The sequence below is a fragment of the Aethalodelphis obliquidens genome, unplaced genomic scaffold, assembly GCF_003676395.1.
Source record: "Aethalodelphis obliquidens isolate GAN/ISIS:26980383/991018 unplaced genomic scaffold, ASM367639v1 scaffold1, whole genome shotgun sequence".
NCBI classification, from domain to species: Eukaryota; Metazoa; Chordata; class Mammalia; order Artiodactyla; family Delphinidae; genus Aethalodelphis; species Aethalodelphis obliquidens.
The window spans coordinates 58,588,207-58,606,220 of NW_020837945.1; the positions used below are offsets into that span (position 1 = coordinate 58,588,207).

At 36.3% G+C, this 18,014-nt stretch overlaps 1 protein-coding gene across 1 annotated transcript in view; it reads right to left on the reverse strand.

Annotated features, from left to right (window-relative positions):
* The window catches only part of SLC9C1 (solute carrier family 9 member C1), an 84,603-nt gene that overhangs the window by 13,601 nt on the left and 52,988 nt on the right, over positions 1-18,014 (reverse strand). Inside the window, exons 13-17 of the mRNA XM_027119360.1 lie at positions 17,502-17,596; positions 14,076-14,195; positions 5,286-5,481; positions 1,664-1,852; positions 456-605 (exon numbers count right to left, since the gene is read on the reverse strand). Of these exons, the coding sequence (XP_026975161.1) occupies positions 456-605; positions 1,664-1,852; positions 5,286-5,481; positions 14,076-14,195; positions 17,502-17,596 (750 nt within the window). The remainder of the gene's footprint in view (positions 1-455; positions 606-1,663; positions 1,853-5,285; positions 5,482-14,075; positions 14,196-17,501; positions 17,597-18,014) is intronic.

The following is an 18,014-nucleotide window of genomic DNA, read 5'->3' on the forward strand; positions in this document are numbered from 1 at the left end:
TGCCATATCCCCATCCTTTACTTCTTTCATTATTTACTGTGGGAAAATCAGGGATATAGAGAAATAGAAGGAGCCTTTGGGAATTATGAGGAAGGTCCGTTGGCTCAACCCTGCCATCACTTATCGTCCTCCAATATTTCCTATTTAATGCATCTGTAGCCTGACAGATCCTGGAACTTGCATTGAGAGAAGCTGACCGCTGCACACAGGTTTCATGACAGCTCCACAAGGACAAAAGGATGTGCTCCAAGAGCCTCATAACTTGTTAATATGGCATAGACACTTCAGTAAGGAGCCTTTTGAGTAATCTAAATGTTGATCAGTTTCAGTTTTTACAGACAATTCTTAGCAAACCAGGAATCAAAGGTCATATATAGACAGAAGACATGATGGGTGAGGGAGACTGAGGGGTGAGGAACATAAACCATTTTCTTAGTATTTAAAGTTTTCCTCACCTGTTTAATCTGTTTAGAACTTGCAATCTTATCAATTATAGTCATTATGTCTGCTTCACCTTGGATATATCCTTTTAGTATAGCATACTTAAAGGACAGCTGATGACTCATCTTTTTATCTAATATCTGCAGCAACTTTGGTGTTACGAGCTAAAAAACAGGACCACTATTTAATATAAATTGTACAAATTATAGTTGATTTTATGTTGGTTAGTTTAAAATAGGTATTAATAAAAAATGACATGCTCTCAATGGTAACTATAGTAACTTGTCAAGATTCTTGGTTATTTTATTCATAGTATCTCTATAATTTCATGGCTAGAGCTATTTCCCCGTAACTAATAATATTAGATGTCTCTGTGAGGTTAAGACTTTATTCTTTACTTATTTCCCTTAGAGAGAATTGCATGCTATTTTCAACTGGTTTAAATTCTTGGAAAACAATGTGATTAATCTTCTGGGCTTAGGCCATAAAATGACCGTCTATAAAGTACTGTCACTTTTACCTGCTAAACCTCCCACTAAACTGTTCACTAGATGGTTCATTTGAGTGAGAGTCCACCACAACTATACTCCCTGTTTGGCCCCACAATTAACTTTTCATTGTTTCTTTGCTGAGGGTTTAAGTCCCCAGGTTATCTGTTACCCTTGTACAGTCTCCTAACTTCAGCAGAGTTGGCTGATCCCTAAGTCCATGCTCCATAATCTCCACACTCATATAGAAATAAATAACTACTCATTATACTTGTTATAGGAAGACATTAATTAGACAGTCAAAGGTCATTTTTGATGCTGTGATTTTATAATATTATGAGTTTATATAACACAGAATGTGTATTTTTCGGTTTCTTAATTTGTATGAATGTATACTATTTGCTTTGTCGCTACATGGTTTGTTTTGTTGATTTCCATCATTTATTTCAGGTATTCATAAGAATAAACATTACTTTGGAGTTTTCATGTGCTCTCTATTCAAAGGAGAAGCTGTGACGAGTATTTCTGTACTTTCATGTGCTAAACAAATTTCTAATATAACTTGGATATTCATAATATAATCTGTTATAAAATTTAATTTGTCAAAGGGATCTAAAATATAAACATCAGCCCAACAGAAAGTGGAAACCATAACACTAGTAAACTGATTTTAGTCCATATTTCATGAAGCAGTCAGGAGCAGTTCGAAACTGCATGATTTAATAGTTCTTTACCTTCAACATGCGTAGAACGCGAAGAAATCGAACAACTTTTATAAAGGCCACTGTTTGAATCAAATCAAAAGTATGATAATTAATGGAATTTGTCTCAATAAGCATTACATCTATGATGCCAATTAATGTAATTGTTAACTCAAATAGATTCCAGGCATGTAAAAAATATTCCTTCTTCATTGCTGCTATCTGTCGATTTAAAAAGAAATTATATTATCTTATTTGTTTTTACTACACCATTTTCCATAATAACTGAAACATTACTAGTTAGGTTTTTCTCTGATCTACCTTAAGATTCTACTTGTCTAAAATACTAGGAAGTGATCATATCAACTTGAAATTAAATGGTTAAAATATTGAAATATCTATTCCAAGAGATAAAATATTCAAAATACCTACTAACTTATTAATTCATTCTTTATTTATTTAAAAATTTTTTATTGAAAACCTACTATAACTAAGAGAGTAGGAGCGGTCAAAAATGATTGTGGAATCCAGCCTGGGAAATTAGGTTTCCAGGGGAATTTTGAAGCAAGAGTAGGTTTAGAGATGATACATTTGTTTTGAATATGCTGTTTGAGATGTTTGCACAGTATTTTATTGAAGAGATCCAGTCATCAGTTGTCTATATGATCTGAGGCTCGGAATAAAATCTGAGCTGGAGACATGAGTTTGGGAATCATTAGACTATGAATGGTAGTTGATGCCAGGGAAGTGGTTGAGATAGCCTGACCCATGAGGCCTTTTATTATTTAATTCACGTCTGTGTCTCCTGTCTCATTTTCCATATCCTCCTCACAAATTTAACATCTCTCCAATCTGCATCGTGACCAACCCATCCCTAAGCTCCTGTCATTAGGAATATTGTTCCTTGTATGTGTCACATTGTTGCTTCTAAGTTTTCCCTTGTTCTTGTTGTCCACTCACATACTCCCTACTTTGACTCCTATTCATTATTCAGAATTCAACTCAAGCATCTCCTTTCCTTAATAGCCTTCCTTCTCTAAACCTACTATTCTGTGTAAGGAACTCCATTTTTTTCCCATAGCACCCTGTGTAGGTCTCTATCATAAAACTTAAGATACTGATTTGTAAATTTGATTCATTTGTCTTTTTTAGCAGCCTGATCCCCCTACTCACTATGATTCAGAGACTGTAGGAGACAGACCTATTTACGCCAGGGAAAGCGTAAGCTCGATTACAAATTAAGAAACTGTCATGCTTGTTTGTAAACAGACTGTTGTGTGTTTAGTGGTAGAGAGTCATTTCCCTTGAGTCTGCTCACATTTGGCGGGGCTGAGGAAATTCAGTGTCTGAATCTAGGGAGCAGAAGACCAGATCCTGGTCTTGTGAGGTCCTGCTCAAGGCACCATTCAGCTACTGTAGATGTCTCATTTCCTTCTTATTGAAACAGAATATAGGTTAGATCATTCTCTTAGGAACTTGAAAGAACTGGTATCAACAGTAAGATTTTATCCAGATGCCCAGTATTTGGAAATGTGAAGGAGTTTTTTGGAGGTCAATAGAATACAGCCACAGGAGAGGAAGAGCTTGGTATAAAAGGATAGTGTAGGCTTCAAAGGAAGAGGGTTTGTTAAATATAAGGTTGTTAAAGAATGGTTAGAAATTCAGGTAATGGAAGCCTCCAGCACTCAGATATAGAAGAGTGATTACTCTTCCTCTGAGAAAGTTTCAAAAGATCCATTACTCTAACAGGTTGAGGAGTGTTTTGGGAAAAGTTTGAAAATACAAGAAGGAAAGTTTAAGGTAGAATTGTGTATTAGAAAGAACACAAACTTTGAGGGGTTGGATCCAAACTCTACTATCATTAGCTATGTGACCTTAAACAGCTTCTCAGAGACTCAGGTCCCTCATCTGTAAAATGCAAGTCATAATATATATCTACATTAAAGGGCTAACTTAAGGATTTGAAATGTTATAATTGCAATGATACCTGGTACCTTAGTGATCATTTATTATTGTTGTTATTAACATAATGAATTTTTAATAGGCATAGTACAAAGGGGGCAGAACTGAACTTGTGTAGAAAAGACAACAAAGAAAATAAGTGAAGGCAAGCTTGTAAATCGGGCAGTGACAATGAATCCTGAGTTAAATAGAAGGGAGAGACAAGAACAGAGTTGCACATTTGGGAGTACCCTCTTAGCTATGAAGTGTAGCGAAGTCTCTGCAGTCCTTTTCTGCTCTCTTAAGTGGACCTGACTGAAGGAGCTATGGCTATGCACAGTTGTGACAGAAGCTTAAACTTGGCAAAGTACAAAGACCACAGAGCTGGAGGGATCATTTCCTCTCATTTAGGCCAACCCTGATATCTTACAGAAGAAGAAACTAAGGTTGGGAAAAGTTTAGTGACTTGGTGAACAGCTAACTGTCTGTCAGAGAAAACCAAAACCAGAGCCAAGTCTGCTGCATCCCAGCTCGGTGTTCTTTCCACTATAGTACATATTAAGTGATTTTAGGGAATCCTTTACTCACACTCACCCTGGTACTAACCCTAACCCTAATTGCTTTATTTCTTCTTAATTAGGTGACATCTCCTATGGTCGTTCCAACTAATTGGAATTTATTACATACAATGTGATTGAATGTGAAGCCATTCCCCTCTCCCCACCAATCACAGCTCTGCAGTAGCATTTTAATTTTCCAGTAACGATTCGAGATTTCATCCACTTTGTTTGAATATCATATATAATTCTTCTATTTAAATCGTCTGGCTAAAAATATTTTATATTACAACTTGATCCATATGACACAATACTATTATCAGTTTGTGGACCCATCGATACATTTCCATCATTTAACAGCTACCTTTATACTGGATTTAACAAATCAAATTATGAAATGTTTTTCAAGTATAAATGAATTTCTATCAATCTACTTATCCATCTGTTTATCTATCTAGTATAAAAACAATAAAATGGGACTTCCCTAGTGGCGCAGTGGTTAAGAATCCACCTGCCAATTCAGGGGACACGGGTTCAAGCCCTGGTCCGGGAAGGTCCCACATGCCGTGGAGCAACTAAGCCCATGTGCCACAACACTGAGCCCACATGCCACAAGTACTGAAGCCTGCACACCTAGAGCCTGTGCTCTGCAACAAGAGAAGCCACTGCAATGAGAAGGCCTCGCACTGCAACGAAGAGTAGCCCCGGCGTGCCACAACTAGAGAAAGCCGGTGCGCAGCAACAAAGACCCAAAGCAGCCAAAAATAAGGAAAGAAAGAAAGAAAGAAAGAAAGAAAGAAAGAAAGAAAAAATCTTCCATTAAAAAAAAAATAATAAAATGAACATCCAGGTGCTCACCTCTCTGCTAAGTTAAAGAACTTTGCCAATACCTTTTTAACTCACTCTGCATCTCTTTGACACACACTAATTAAAAATTTGCAAATACAAAATCAATCCTTAAAGTATGAATATTTTCTACTGTCACCCTAAAATCACCTTTAAAAAATAAATTTGTTTGAGGAGTGAGGGAGAATTTTATACACTCCTTTGGAAAACTGTCTGTAGCTAGTGTTGAAAAATGAAATTAGGAAATCTCCCTGTTAGACATATCACACACACACACACAAACACACACACAAAATCACATTTTAGCTTACCTTAAGTAGTGCCTCCGTGATATAAAATGCAAGAAAAGAGTAGTTAGCATATGCTAATTCAAGCTCATAGATATCGTTTAACACAGATATCCAAGAAATTATAATAGGAAATATATTCATTAGTATCACAAGATATCCGACATACTCAAATTCATCAGTAAATACTATTTTATGACATACACGAAGAAAGCAATGGCTGTAAAAAAAAAAGATAGTTTTATCTGATAAAATAATTACACTGAATTAATTTCAATATATGCTCAGTTCTGTCCTAATCATCAACAGCTACAAAGCCCAGCTTAATTCTCAGAAGTAACTGTCAATACCATACACTTTCTGGCATCCTACTTCATATACTTTCCTTTAATTTCTTCCTCTGCTAAATATCTTCAGGCTGGTTTCCCCTCTTTCTCACTTTCCTCACCTCTCATTCATTTTTACTTATACTTTTAGTAGAAATACTTCAGATCATAAGACAGGGATAATTCAAATTGGAAATATTAAAAAAAAAACAAAGCAAATCTCTCCCACCTTCTAATAATTTCACTTCTCAGAGATGGCTACTATTACCAGTTTGAATATTTTTCCAATATTTTTGTTTATATAATCATATTTATAAATACAAAAGGAATTATATCATACATATTGTTCTATAACCTGTTTTTTCTCTTAGCAATGGATCATGAGCATTTTTCCTTGTCAAGGCATATAATCTGGAACAAATCCCAGCATGTGTCGTAGTGGAACAGGTTAGGTCATATTTTATCAAAAACTTTAAATTAACATACATGCTTTGAAAAATTATTTTTATACTGAGTATGCTAGACAGAATTGTGGGTGAGAGGAATTACTTAATGTATTTTTAATTTTATTTTTAAATTATTCAACTAGTATAATAATACATTATTATTGCTAAAACTCAAATGAAATTATTAATCAATTATTGATTGAAGAGTGGGTAAGTGCTGGATTATTTCTCTATTCTTAGAGGTAGATCCGTGTTACGCAGGACCTGAAATTTTTACAATTTGGACCCCTGTTTAAGGAAAAGAAGATGAAATTATGAATACATATATGATGCTGTCATCAAATTGCAAAAATCCTCCAAGGCCTCAGGCAGTGCCAGTGTGAGGGAGGAGCCATAGAGTGTAAGCTTTGTTAAGTTTATGGTAACACTGCCTTTGCCCTTCTCAGCCCTCTCTCCAGACTGTTTTCCTTTTCTATTTTTTTAAAAATTCAGCCATATTGAGGTATAACTGGCATAAAAAATTGTAGATATTGAAAGTGTACATCATATATACATGTATATATACAATACAATGTATATACATATACATTGTGACAGGATTCCCCCCATCTAGTTGATTAACACACCCATCACCTCACATAACTCTTTTTTGGGGGTGTGACCATTTAAGTTCTACTCTCTAGCAAATTTCAGTTATAAAGTACAGTGTTCTCAATTATAGTCACCATGTCTTACATTAGATCTTCAGGCATTATTCACTTTATAGCTGAAAGTTTGTAACCTTCTACCAATCCCTATTTCCACAAACCCTCAGCTCTGGTTTCTACTCTCTGTTTCTATGAGTTAACTATTTTTTTTTAATGAATGAATTAATTTATTTATTTTTGGCTGTGTTGGGTCTTTGTTGCTGTGCACAGGCTTTCTCTAGTTGTGGCGAGGAGGGGTTACTCTTTGTTGCGGTGCACGGGCTTCTTATTGTGGTGGCTTCTCTTGTTGTGGAGCATGAGGTCTAGGCACGCAGGCTTCAGTAGTTGCAGCACGCAGGCTCAGTAGTTGTGGCACACGGGCTTAGTTGCTCCACAGCATGTGGGATCTTCCTGGACCACGGTTTGAACCCATGTCCCCTGCACTGGCAGACGGATTCTTAACCACTGCACCACCAGGGAAGTCCCTATGAGTTGACTTTTTAAAATCTATTATTTTATTTCATTTTTTTCATTTTACTTATTTTTAGAGTTAACATATAAGTGATACCATGCAGTATTTGTCTTTCTCAGTCTGGTTTATACTTAGCATAATGCTCTCAAGATCCAACCATGTTGTCACAAATGCAGGAATTCCTTCTTTCTCATGGTTGAATAATACTCCATTGTATTTTCTTTATCCATTCATCCATTGATGGACACTTACGTTATTTTTGTATATTAACTATTGTGAATAATGCTACTGTGAAATGGGAGTGCAAATATCTCTTTGATATCTTGTTTTTATTTCTTTTGGATATATACTCGGAAGTGGGATTGCTAGATCATGTGGTAGTTCCATTTTTAATTTTTTGAGGAGTCTCCATAGTGTTTTCCACAGTGGCTGCATCAATTTAAGAGATAAGAGAATGTGAAATGAACAAAGAACTATATAAAGTAGCAAGAAAACAATTATCAAATGGCAATAGTAAATCCATACCTATCTACTGATGATTTTCAGTAGTGGTATGCTTAGATTCCTTTCTCTTTATCTTTTGTGTATCTACTATTGTTTTCTGCTTTGTGGTTACCATGAGGTTTACATAAAACATGTTTATATTTATAACAGTCTATTTTAAGATAAACTTAACTTTGAATACATACTAAAATCTTTACATTTTTACTCCTCCTCTCCACATTTTATGTTTTTGATGTTACAATTTACATCTTTTTACCTTATGTATCCATTAACAAATTATTGTAGTTATTTTTAGTACTTCTGTCTTTTAACCTTCATACTAGATTTATAAGTGACTTACTCACCATTATTACAACATTAGAGTACTCTGAATTTTACTATATATTTATTTACTTATGAAATTTATACTTTGATATGTTTTCCTGTTATTAAAAAATTCCCGTTCATTTTACCTTGAAAGGGACTTTAGCCCATTTTAACATTTCTTGTAAGGCTGGTCTTGAGGGTGCTGAATTCCTCAGCTTTTTCTTGCCTGGAAAAGCTCATTATCTCTTCTTCAATTCTGAACAGTTTTGTTGGGTAGGGAATTCTTGGTTGGTAGTTTTTTCTTTTTTTATTCTTTCAGTACTTTGAGTATATCATGCTATTCTCTTCTGACCTACAAAGCTTCTGCTGAAAAATATGCTGATAGCCTTATTGGTGTGTGTGTGTCCCTTGTATATAACAAATTGTTTTTCTCTTGCTGCCTTTAATATTCTCTCCTTGTCTTTAACTTTTGACAATTTAATTACCTAATGTGTCTTGGTGTGGGTCTCTTTGGATTAATCATATTTGGAAATTACTGAGTTTCCTGGATCTGGATGTCTGTTTCTTTCCCTATGTAAAGAAAGTTTCCTGCCATTAGTTTTTTGAATAAGTTTGCTGCCCCTTTCTTTCTCTCTTCTTCTGGGACCCCTATAATGTAAATACTGGTCCACCTGATGGTGTCCCATGAGTCATTTAAGCTATCTTCACTCTTTTTCATTCTTTTTTTTCCTCCTCTGATTGGATGAATTCTGCTGCCTTGTCTTTGAGTTTGCTTATCCTTTTTTCTGCTTGATTTCGTCTGCTGTTAAACCCCTCTATTGAATGTTTCAGCTCAGTTATTCTTCAGCTCTGTGATTTCTGTTTGGGACATTTTTATATTGTTTATCTCTTTGTTAAATTTTTCCCTTTGTTTATACATTCTTCTTCTGACCCTCGTGAGCATCTTTGATCTCTCTAACAGATAAATCACTCTAATAGATCTCTTTAAGAGATAAATCACTTATCTAAATTTCATTAAGGTGTTTCTGGAGTTTTATTCTTTTTTTTGTTTGGAACATATTCCTCTCTTTCTTCATTTTCCTTCATGCTCTGTGTTGGTTTCTGCATATTAGATAAAACAGCCACCTCTTTCAGTTTTGATGGACTGGTCTTGTGTAGATAAACCTTATCATTCAGCCTATCCTGAGCTCTTGGTTGTCTCTCAGACCTTTGTGATTGTCCAAGCTGCCTTATTTGCTCTTAGTGGCTCCCAGTAGTTGAGGATGTGCCAAGACCTGTTTGTGTCCCATTGTGGAGAGTATCATTCATCACCTAGAGGCAAGCTGATTGGAAACTGGACTCCTCAGGTAGCAGCTTTTGAGGTATGCAAATAGACTTCTTTCAGGGAAAGACTGGGAGATGGGTGTTTCTATCTGCTCCATCTGCACTGAATCCTGGAGGTGTAGTCCATTAAGAAGTGTTTCTTTGTTTGCTACAGTCCTGTGGGTCCTAAAATACAAGCCCCCTTGGCCACTAGAGCCAGGCAATCAAGAGGTGTGTCCTTTGTGTGGCAGCCACAAAATCCAGGGTGCCAAATTTTACACAAGCTCCTTCCAAGGAGACAACATCCTCATGAGCCCATTAAGAACTGTTTCTTTGTCTGCTCTAGTCTTGTGTATTTTGTGGTTATAAGCCTCATTAGATTTCAGAACTAGGTATTTTGGGGGCCCATCCCCTAGGGTGAAGTCTTAAAAGTTGGGGTACTAGATATTGGCTCAAGCCCTTTGCTTCTTGGGAGAGACTGGGAGCTGTGTGTTCCCTTCCAATTGTATGTCTGTGCTAGGGGGTGAGTTTTATGGTGAAAGTGTGTCTCAGCCTTTCCTACCTGTTTCAAAGTAGGTATTTTCTCATTAGCTTGATGTGTAGGAGTTGCTCAGATAGTTTCTGGATTTCTTTCAAGGAGAACTCATCCATGTTTAGCTGTAGGTTTGGTGTGTCCATGGAAGGAAATGAGTTCAGGAGTCTCAATGCCACCATCTTGGTTGAGAGAACAGACTGCTTTTTAAAATTTCTTCCAGCAATAAAATCACATCTGGCACAGCATTACACTTGAGGTTACCTTTTGCTTAAATTGATAATTGACTATAATCTGATTTGTTTATGTCAGATAGATAAATTAAAGGGGATATGATGGGAATTACTTACAATTCCTTTAAATCTTTAATGTTGGCGTTAGTTTTTAAACTCCTCCTGGAATGCTATATTGCTTCTCATTACTATTTTGGCCAAGGGTTCCACTTGGCCATTTCTGCCATGATTCTTACAATATAGGTCAACAAGGCGATGTTTGTGTTCAGCTAGACACTGAGTATATTCATCCCAATTATACACTTAGGGACTTAGGGAAATAACCACACAGTGGACCTGGTGGACTTCTATGAGACAGACTGGGTCAGAAACTCCATAAATTATCAGGCCTAAAAGCTCCCAGTTTAACTTGAGGAACACAATAGTATTTCAAGCCTTTGATATCAGTATCATTTAAAATGCCATAACCCAAAGTCCTAACAGAGTCTGAGTATTTTCTTTTCCCAATGCACAGGAACTCTGGTAAAATGATTAAATGTCCATTTGAGAGAAGATTGAGGAAATATTTATCCTACATATTTGTGGTGCTTCAGTTCTTTCTCAAGGACTCTGGTTCTGAGAATTGACTTAGCTATCTTGCAGTAATTGACTTCATCCCTTTGCTCAACAGCTCTCCCTTTTTATCTTTAGAAAAGTCAAGTAATAACATAGTTAATTGTTTGTCTATATTGTCTTTTAATATACAATATTTGTTACCCATCCTTAGGTCAAACACTCTGACTGCTACTCCAGGTTTGCTGTCCACAAAATAAAGTATGCCCACCTTGCCTCTGACATTTAAGTGTTGCCATCTGTCTTCTGCCATTCCCATTTCCTTTTGATACTAGAGAGGCCAGTTCCACAGCAGACTTAATGATGGTTAACCATGTCCTGCAGAGGACATCTATCATTGAGTTTCTCACTGTTGCCTTGGTGAAGGGAAATATCCTCTGTTCTTTCGCAGGGAACAAGATCATGAGGTTGGTTCTTCATTCTAATATAATAAATCTGGTTAAATATTCCAATTTTATCATCTGCACTTCATTTATTGTAGGTTATTGGCCTGGTCAAGCTTCAAAGAACCATCTCAGGAATATAATAGCACCAGCTCCAAGTGTCCTAGATAGAATGTTGAATCCTGAATTATCATGGATAAGACCTCTGTGCCAATAAATTTCTCCCCAATCTGGCCTTATGTTGCAGCCCTCTGGTCCCATATCCTCAAGACCCATCCCCTTATATGTTCTACTAGTATTTGCTGATGTCAGGTCCTGTAATTCCGTCAGCTGACAAGTTGTAGTCTCCTGAAGCAGCCACTATATTTTTCCCTCCAACTGTGTTGAGACCTGACCTGGGTAATTACCTTGGAAGCAATGAAAAGGTGGTAGAAACTATTATATATATTTTTTCCATGTTATATAATTTATATATAAATTATATATTTTTTCATTTTCATTATATAAATCTTCTTTTGGTGATTGGCCTTGTTCATGTTTGTGATTCCATCACTTACTAACGTCAACATTTCATTAATACTTATAGTCCATATTGGATAATTTTAATAACTGAAGTCTTAGGGATATAAATCTGCCGTTATTTTTGCTGATTCACTCTCATGATTATTTGTTTCCTTGTGTCTTTGTTCATCTTTGATAGTGACTTCATCCACTGGTTAGAGAACTCAATTTTTATTTAGCACAATAATAAATGCTAACATTTAAGTGCTTACTTAGTGCTAGTCTCTGGACTAAGTGCTTCTACACACACTATTTATGTAATCTTTACAACAATCCCATAATGTAGGCAGAGGTGAACCCAACTAGCATATACTAGTACCTACTATATGCCAGTTATTTTGCCAAATGCTTTACATATATCAGTCTCCAGAATATGACATCGATATTACTTTATCCGTTTTTCAAATGAGAAAACTGAGACCTGTAAAACTTATCCAGCTAATAAATGATAAAGACTAGGATTCTAAACTAAGCCATCTGACTCCAGAATCTGTACTACCTACTCTGAGATGAGTGATACATAAGAGACAGCCTAAAATGTAGACGACTATAAATCCTAGTTTTTCAAATCTCCATTTCTTTGTTACATCAACAGAAGTAAGTACTTAGAAAGTTGTAGCCTAAGTCACTATTGAAGGTTTTAAAAGAACCATAGTACAGAAATATCCATTTGGTATTTACTGATACTCCTATTGAGAAGAGGGAGACCTCTCTTGAATCTAAGAAAAGAAATAAAAGACATCCCAGTTGGAAAGGAAAAAGTAAAATTATCTCTATCCCTAGGTGATATGCTCTTAAATACAGAAAGTCCTAGAGAATTCACAAAAAACAACTAGAGCTAATAAATGAATCCAGCAAAGCTTCAAGATACAAGATCAATACACAGAAATATCTTGTATTTCTATACACTAGAAATAAACACTACAAAAATGAAATCAGGAGCACAATTTTATTTGAAATAGCATAAAAGTATTTAGGATTAAATTTTACCAAAGACATGTACACTGAAAACTTTAAGACTTTCCTAACAGGAATTAAAGATCTAAATAAATGAAAAGACATCCCACGTTCATGAATCAGAAAGTTTAATATTTTAAGATGGTAATACTACTCAAAGCAATTTACAAACTAAATGTAATCCCTAAGAAAATCTCAATGACATTTTTTATGTGCATAAATAGACAAGCTAATCCTAAAATTCATATGGAATTGCAAGGAACCCTGAATAGCTATACCAATCTTGAACAAGAAAACAAAGTGGATGGACTCACATTTCCTGATTTAATAATTATCTAGCAGATGTGGAAAACAATTGGTGTTTCCTCAAGAAATTAAATAAATTAATTAAATTAAATAAATGTTATTTTCATATGATCCAGCAGTTTTACTCCTAGGTGCATACCCAAAAGATGGAAAGCAGAAATTCAAACAAATACATGTACATAAATGTTCATAGCAGCACTGTTTACAATAACCAAAAGCTGAGAACAACTCAAATACTCATCAACCGTTGAATGGATAAAGAAAATACAGCACGTCTGTACAATGGACTATTATTCAGCCATTAGAAGAAATAAAGTATTCATACATGCTACAAAGTAGATGAACCTTATGCTACAGATACATGCTACAATGTGGAAGAAACATTATGCTGAGTGAAAGAAGCCAGAAACCGACTTACTTCACCCTGTATGACAGACTCTAGGTCCATCCACCTCACTACAAATAACTCAATTTCGTTTCCTTTTATGGCTGAGTAATATTTCATTGTATATATGTGCCACATCTTCTTTATCCATTCATCTGTCAATGGACACTTAGGTTGCTTCCAGGGTGGGATAGGGAGGGTGGGAGGGAGGGAGACGCAAGAGGGAAGAGATATGGGGATATATGTATATGTATAGCTGATTCACTTCTTTATAAAGCAGAAACTAACGCACCATTGTAAAGCAATTATACTCCAATAAAGATGTTAAAAAAAAGAATCCATAAACCGAAGGCTATATGTTATATGATTCTATCTATATAATACATTTGGAATAGGTAAATTCATAGAGACAGAAAGCAGACTAGTGCTATCCAGGAGCTGGGGGGGAAGAGAGAATGGGGAGTGACTGCTTAATGGGTACTGGATTTACATTTGGGGCAATGAAAATGCTGTGGAATTTGACAGAGGAGTTGGTTGCCCAACGTGAATATACTAAATAACCCTGAATGGTACACTTAAAAATGGTTAATGTTTAATCTTGTATGAAATTTACCTCTATAATAAAAGTTATTACACTATATCTTTTTTTCTTTAAGTAACTTTTTGTATGTATATAAGTAATTTCGTTGTAAACCACCTCAAAATATTTTACAAAGTATTCAGGATATAAATTTTTAAAAATAAATAAAAGGAAATTTCAAATGATTATAATAACATTTCTAGTAAGGTTTAAAAGCACTTACCTTGATGGGATCCCTTTTTCCTTTTTCGTATTATACACCCAGTTGAGCAATACTTTTCTAGTAAAGACAAGAATTTTTTTGCTTTCAGAATAATTCTTTATTGTCTCTGCACTCATATATCTAAAAAAAAGAAAAAAGAAGAAGAACCTTTAAATATGCTTTAAAATTTTTGAGATAAGTTTAATGCAGTATTGTCAGGAGGCAGGAAAACTATTTTGTCCAGTGACGACAGGAAATGAGACACTTTCATGGGCATAGGTCCAAGTCATGAAGATGTAGATGAAGGTGGATATATAATTATGAAGTTAGATTGTGGGACTCATCATTAAACAAAGAGTAAAAAAAAAAAAAAAATGGAGATAAATGTTTCAAAATAGAGAAGTCAAGTTTCAGGGAGAGAAAGCATACCATGATTCAAATATTTGGGATTCAAATATATGTGGGTTTTTGTGTTTGATCCTCCATTATCTGGGTGGCAGTGAACAAATTACCTCATTAACCTGTTTGCTCTCAGAATGGAAGTAAAAATACTTATGTCAGCCTGGGAAACTTAAATGAGAAAGCATATATGAGGCATCCAGCCCAACTCACACATTCACCCATCTCTTTTCTTGCACCTTCTGGGCAAGTAATCAGGGAGTTTATGGGGAAAATACAAGTGGAGAAGTGAAAGAGTAAAAATGGTTACTTGGAGAAGTTGGTGCTCATAAACCGCCAAAAGACATTTGCCCCAGGTTGCCTGTAGGTTTCTTCTGGGTTTTCTGTTGAGGCAGTTCAGATCTATATGTTATCATTTGGTCTTGCTCAGCAAATTCCCTTGGTTTCAGGAGGAACTTACCTGCTGCTGACCAGATACTTACATTGTCTTCATCAGAAGGAGGATGGGGCTCCATCCCTGGATCTGAGGCCCTACCTTAAAATGCAGCTTAATGGAAAGGCATTGGTGACTGAAGTACAAAGGTGGACCTTGTTCTTCCTATGGATTATGATGTTCTCAGCCTAAAATTTGGGCAATTTCTCTGTTACAGGGATACTGATATAATTAAAAAGAAGGAAGTTATTCCGTTCTCTGTGATTCAATATAATCATGCGGTAATTACATGGAAAATCATGAATGTATATATGACTTGATTCATTTCTGATTTTTAAAATATTTGATTGAGCACCTTTTATGCTTGATAAATGCATGGGATAAACCATTAATACTGGTCTCTGCCCTCAAGAATCCAGAAGACTAGTGGAGTAAAACATGCAAACAACAGTTGCAGTTAAGTGTAGTAAGCGTTCTGCAGAGACAATAAGAGGACACTCTGGACACACAAAGGAGGGTGTTGAATATAGTCTTGGGGAATCAGGAAACCTTCCTGAAGGAATTAACGTCTAAGCTAAGATTTGATCATTTCACAAGTTCCTATGAATCCTAAAATTCTGTGATATCAATGTGTGTGATATTTTACAGGCCAAATTATTGTGTTTTTCAGGCTCCTGAGTTCCTATTTTATATCAACATGTTCACTGTTTAGACCTGATTTAGGAAAAGAGTATGATCTCTCTAACTGGATAGTGAGGTAGGATAGCTTTGAACCCGTGCTCTGTAATTCATTAGTTAAATAACCCTGGGTAAATTATTTAATCTCTCTGTGCCCCACTTTCCCCATCTGCAAAATAAAGATAATAATAGCACTTATAGGATTTTTATGACATTGAATGGGTAATACATGTAATATGTTTAAAACTGTATCTGACACAAGACAATAAATATAAGCTCTATTCAAAGTATTGCTTCTTAGGCAATTACGCAGGCACTTAGCACAGGTCCTGGTACCTCTATTTAACCCCCTACTGTTTTTATCTTTAGACTTGTTTTCTTGCCACAGGGTACCCCAACAGGTGGGGCTATGGATAGGAATGATCAGCAGATGGTGAAATCAACTGCAAAGCAACACAGCAAAGCAGTTATCACTGAACACAAGTGTAATTAAGAGAAAGTTCTCTGATATGAACACCATTTCACTGACCTTGATATTCCCCAGTGCTGGCATATAGTTTTGCACACATTAGTATTCAATATTTATCTCTTGCATGTTATAAATGAAAATGTAATAAATGTTTCAAAATTTGCCTTTGTTGCCCACTACGAGTCCTTTCACACCTTAACCCCATTTACTCTGGGTCCTCAGAGGCATATGTTGCTTCTGCCTTCGTGGATTTTAAGAGGAAAAATCAAGGTGGTGGGCTGAATTGCTCTATATAGGTACTGTTTTATATGTATTCTACATATGTTAACCTCTCCTGGACAATGCAGTGATACTACTTTTCAGCATGCCATTTGTTCATTCATTTAAAAACTTCCACTGTACATGGTGCATCTGTCTTTAAAGTATGAATCATATTGTTTTAAATTGATCACATCGGCCCAGCCTTCTCCCTCTACTTCACTAACATCGCTCAGGTCCCCTAAGCATTTGAGGGCCCTAGAGCAAAAGGGCAGGTGGAGGACTTGCACCATATATGGAAAGATAATGTCATAATGATTTACATGGCTAGGCTTGAAATTAAAACTCTTAGACTCTTTGAAAATCTGTACTCACACTGCAGTGAGAGCATGCTGTAGTGTCTGGCTGTTTCTCTTCCCACACACAGCTTTATCTCTCACTGTACCTCAAGCCGGTGCATGTGAGTGGACACCAGGCTGGCACATGTCTTAGGTTTTGAGGGGTGCACACCAAGGGCCCAGTTTGCTTGTAAGATCATGACATAAGGGAAAAGGCCCAAGTGATCCTAGAAATAAGCTTAGGACCACTTGAGCAGGAAATTTTGGTGTCCGCAGTACCAGAAGTGAGATCTAGAACAAGAAGGTATGTCTGGGTTTTGGGTGGTCACTGTCGCAACTGCATTGCAGTTTAACTCATCCTCTGCCTAATCATACATCCTTCATCCTTCCACTCCACAGGGGATGATCTTAGGGTACTCCCTAACATGCTGACTTTGAGGAACTCATTGTCGACTCTGGAGGCTTGCATCTAAGGAAATCATTATGAGTATATCAGGAGAGGTTGTGCATTGGGAAGATGTGCCTGGAAGAACTAAGGAAGTCTTTGACCTCAGTGAGGTATCTGAGTAGCCTAGAAGGAGGAGTGGCTTACCACAGCTTAGCTTTGCAGGGGTGGGCAAAAGGAGAAAGGGAAGAGCATCTCAGTCAGAAGCAGCAGCTGGTTCAAATGCACAGAGGTGTGAATGAGTGGAGCAAGTTTGGGAAACTGGAAGCAGGTGATTTGGCCTGGTTGTGGGGTGGAGAGCAGGCAGTGGCTTGCACGCATAATACTGGATGATCTCAAGTTACCGGACAAAAGCGGGAAACTCATTTGCACAATTTCCTAAATGCAGTGGCTTAGGCTGGAAGCTTTCTCCTGAAAATGTACTTACTCTCCTTTCTCACCAAAGCTTCCTGCTGCACCTACCAGCACCTGGACTGCACTCTGGGACAGAGTCTCATTCCTGTATTGTCTCTGGTAGCTTGCCTAAAAGAAATGTTGAATCAAATCATTCTATAATATGGGTAACAGGGACAATATATTATTTTCTTTATGGAAAAATAATCTGTGAGAAAGAAGTCAAAATCCCCAAATAATCTGGTATCTTTATATAAAAAAAGTTTTTTCTCCTATGGAGTCCAGACCATGAGGTCAATGCAGAAGGTAGGTCTGAGTTTTGGGTGGAATGAAAATGGTTATGCAGGAAACTAGGTTCCTCTAGATGTTAATTAGGTTTTCAAAAATAAGTGGAGTTCTGTGGCCAAATAAGTGTGGGAACTGTTGCAAACTATCCCCATCTTAAAAGTTTATAATGCATATTAGAATATTAAAAACTCTGAGAAATTCTACAGTAAGGAATTCTGATTTATAGCTTTATTTAATTCCACTTCCCCCAATATTTTGA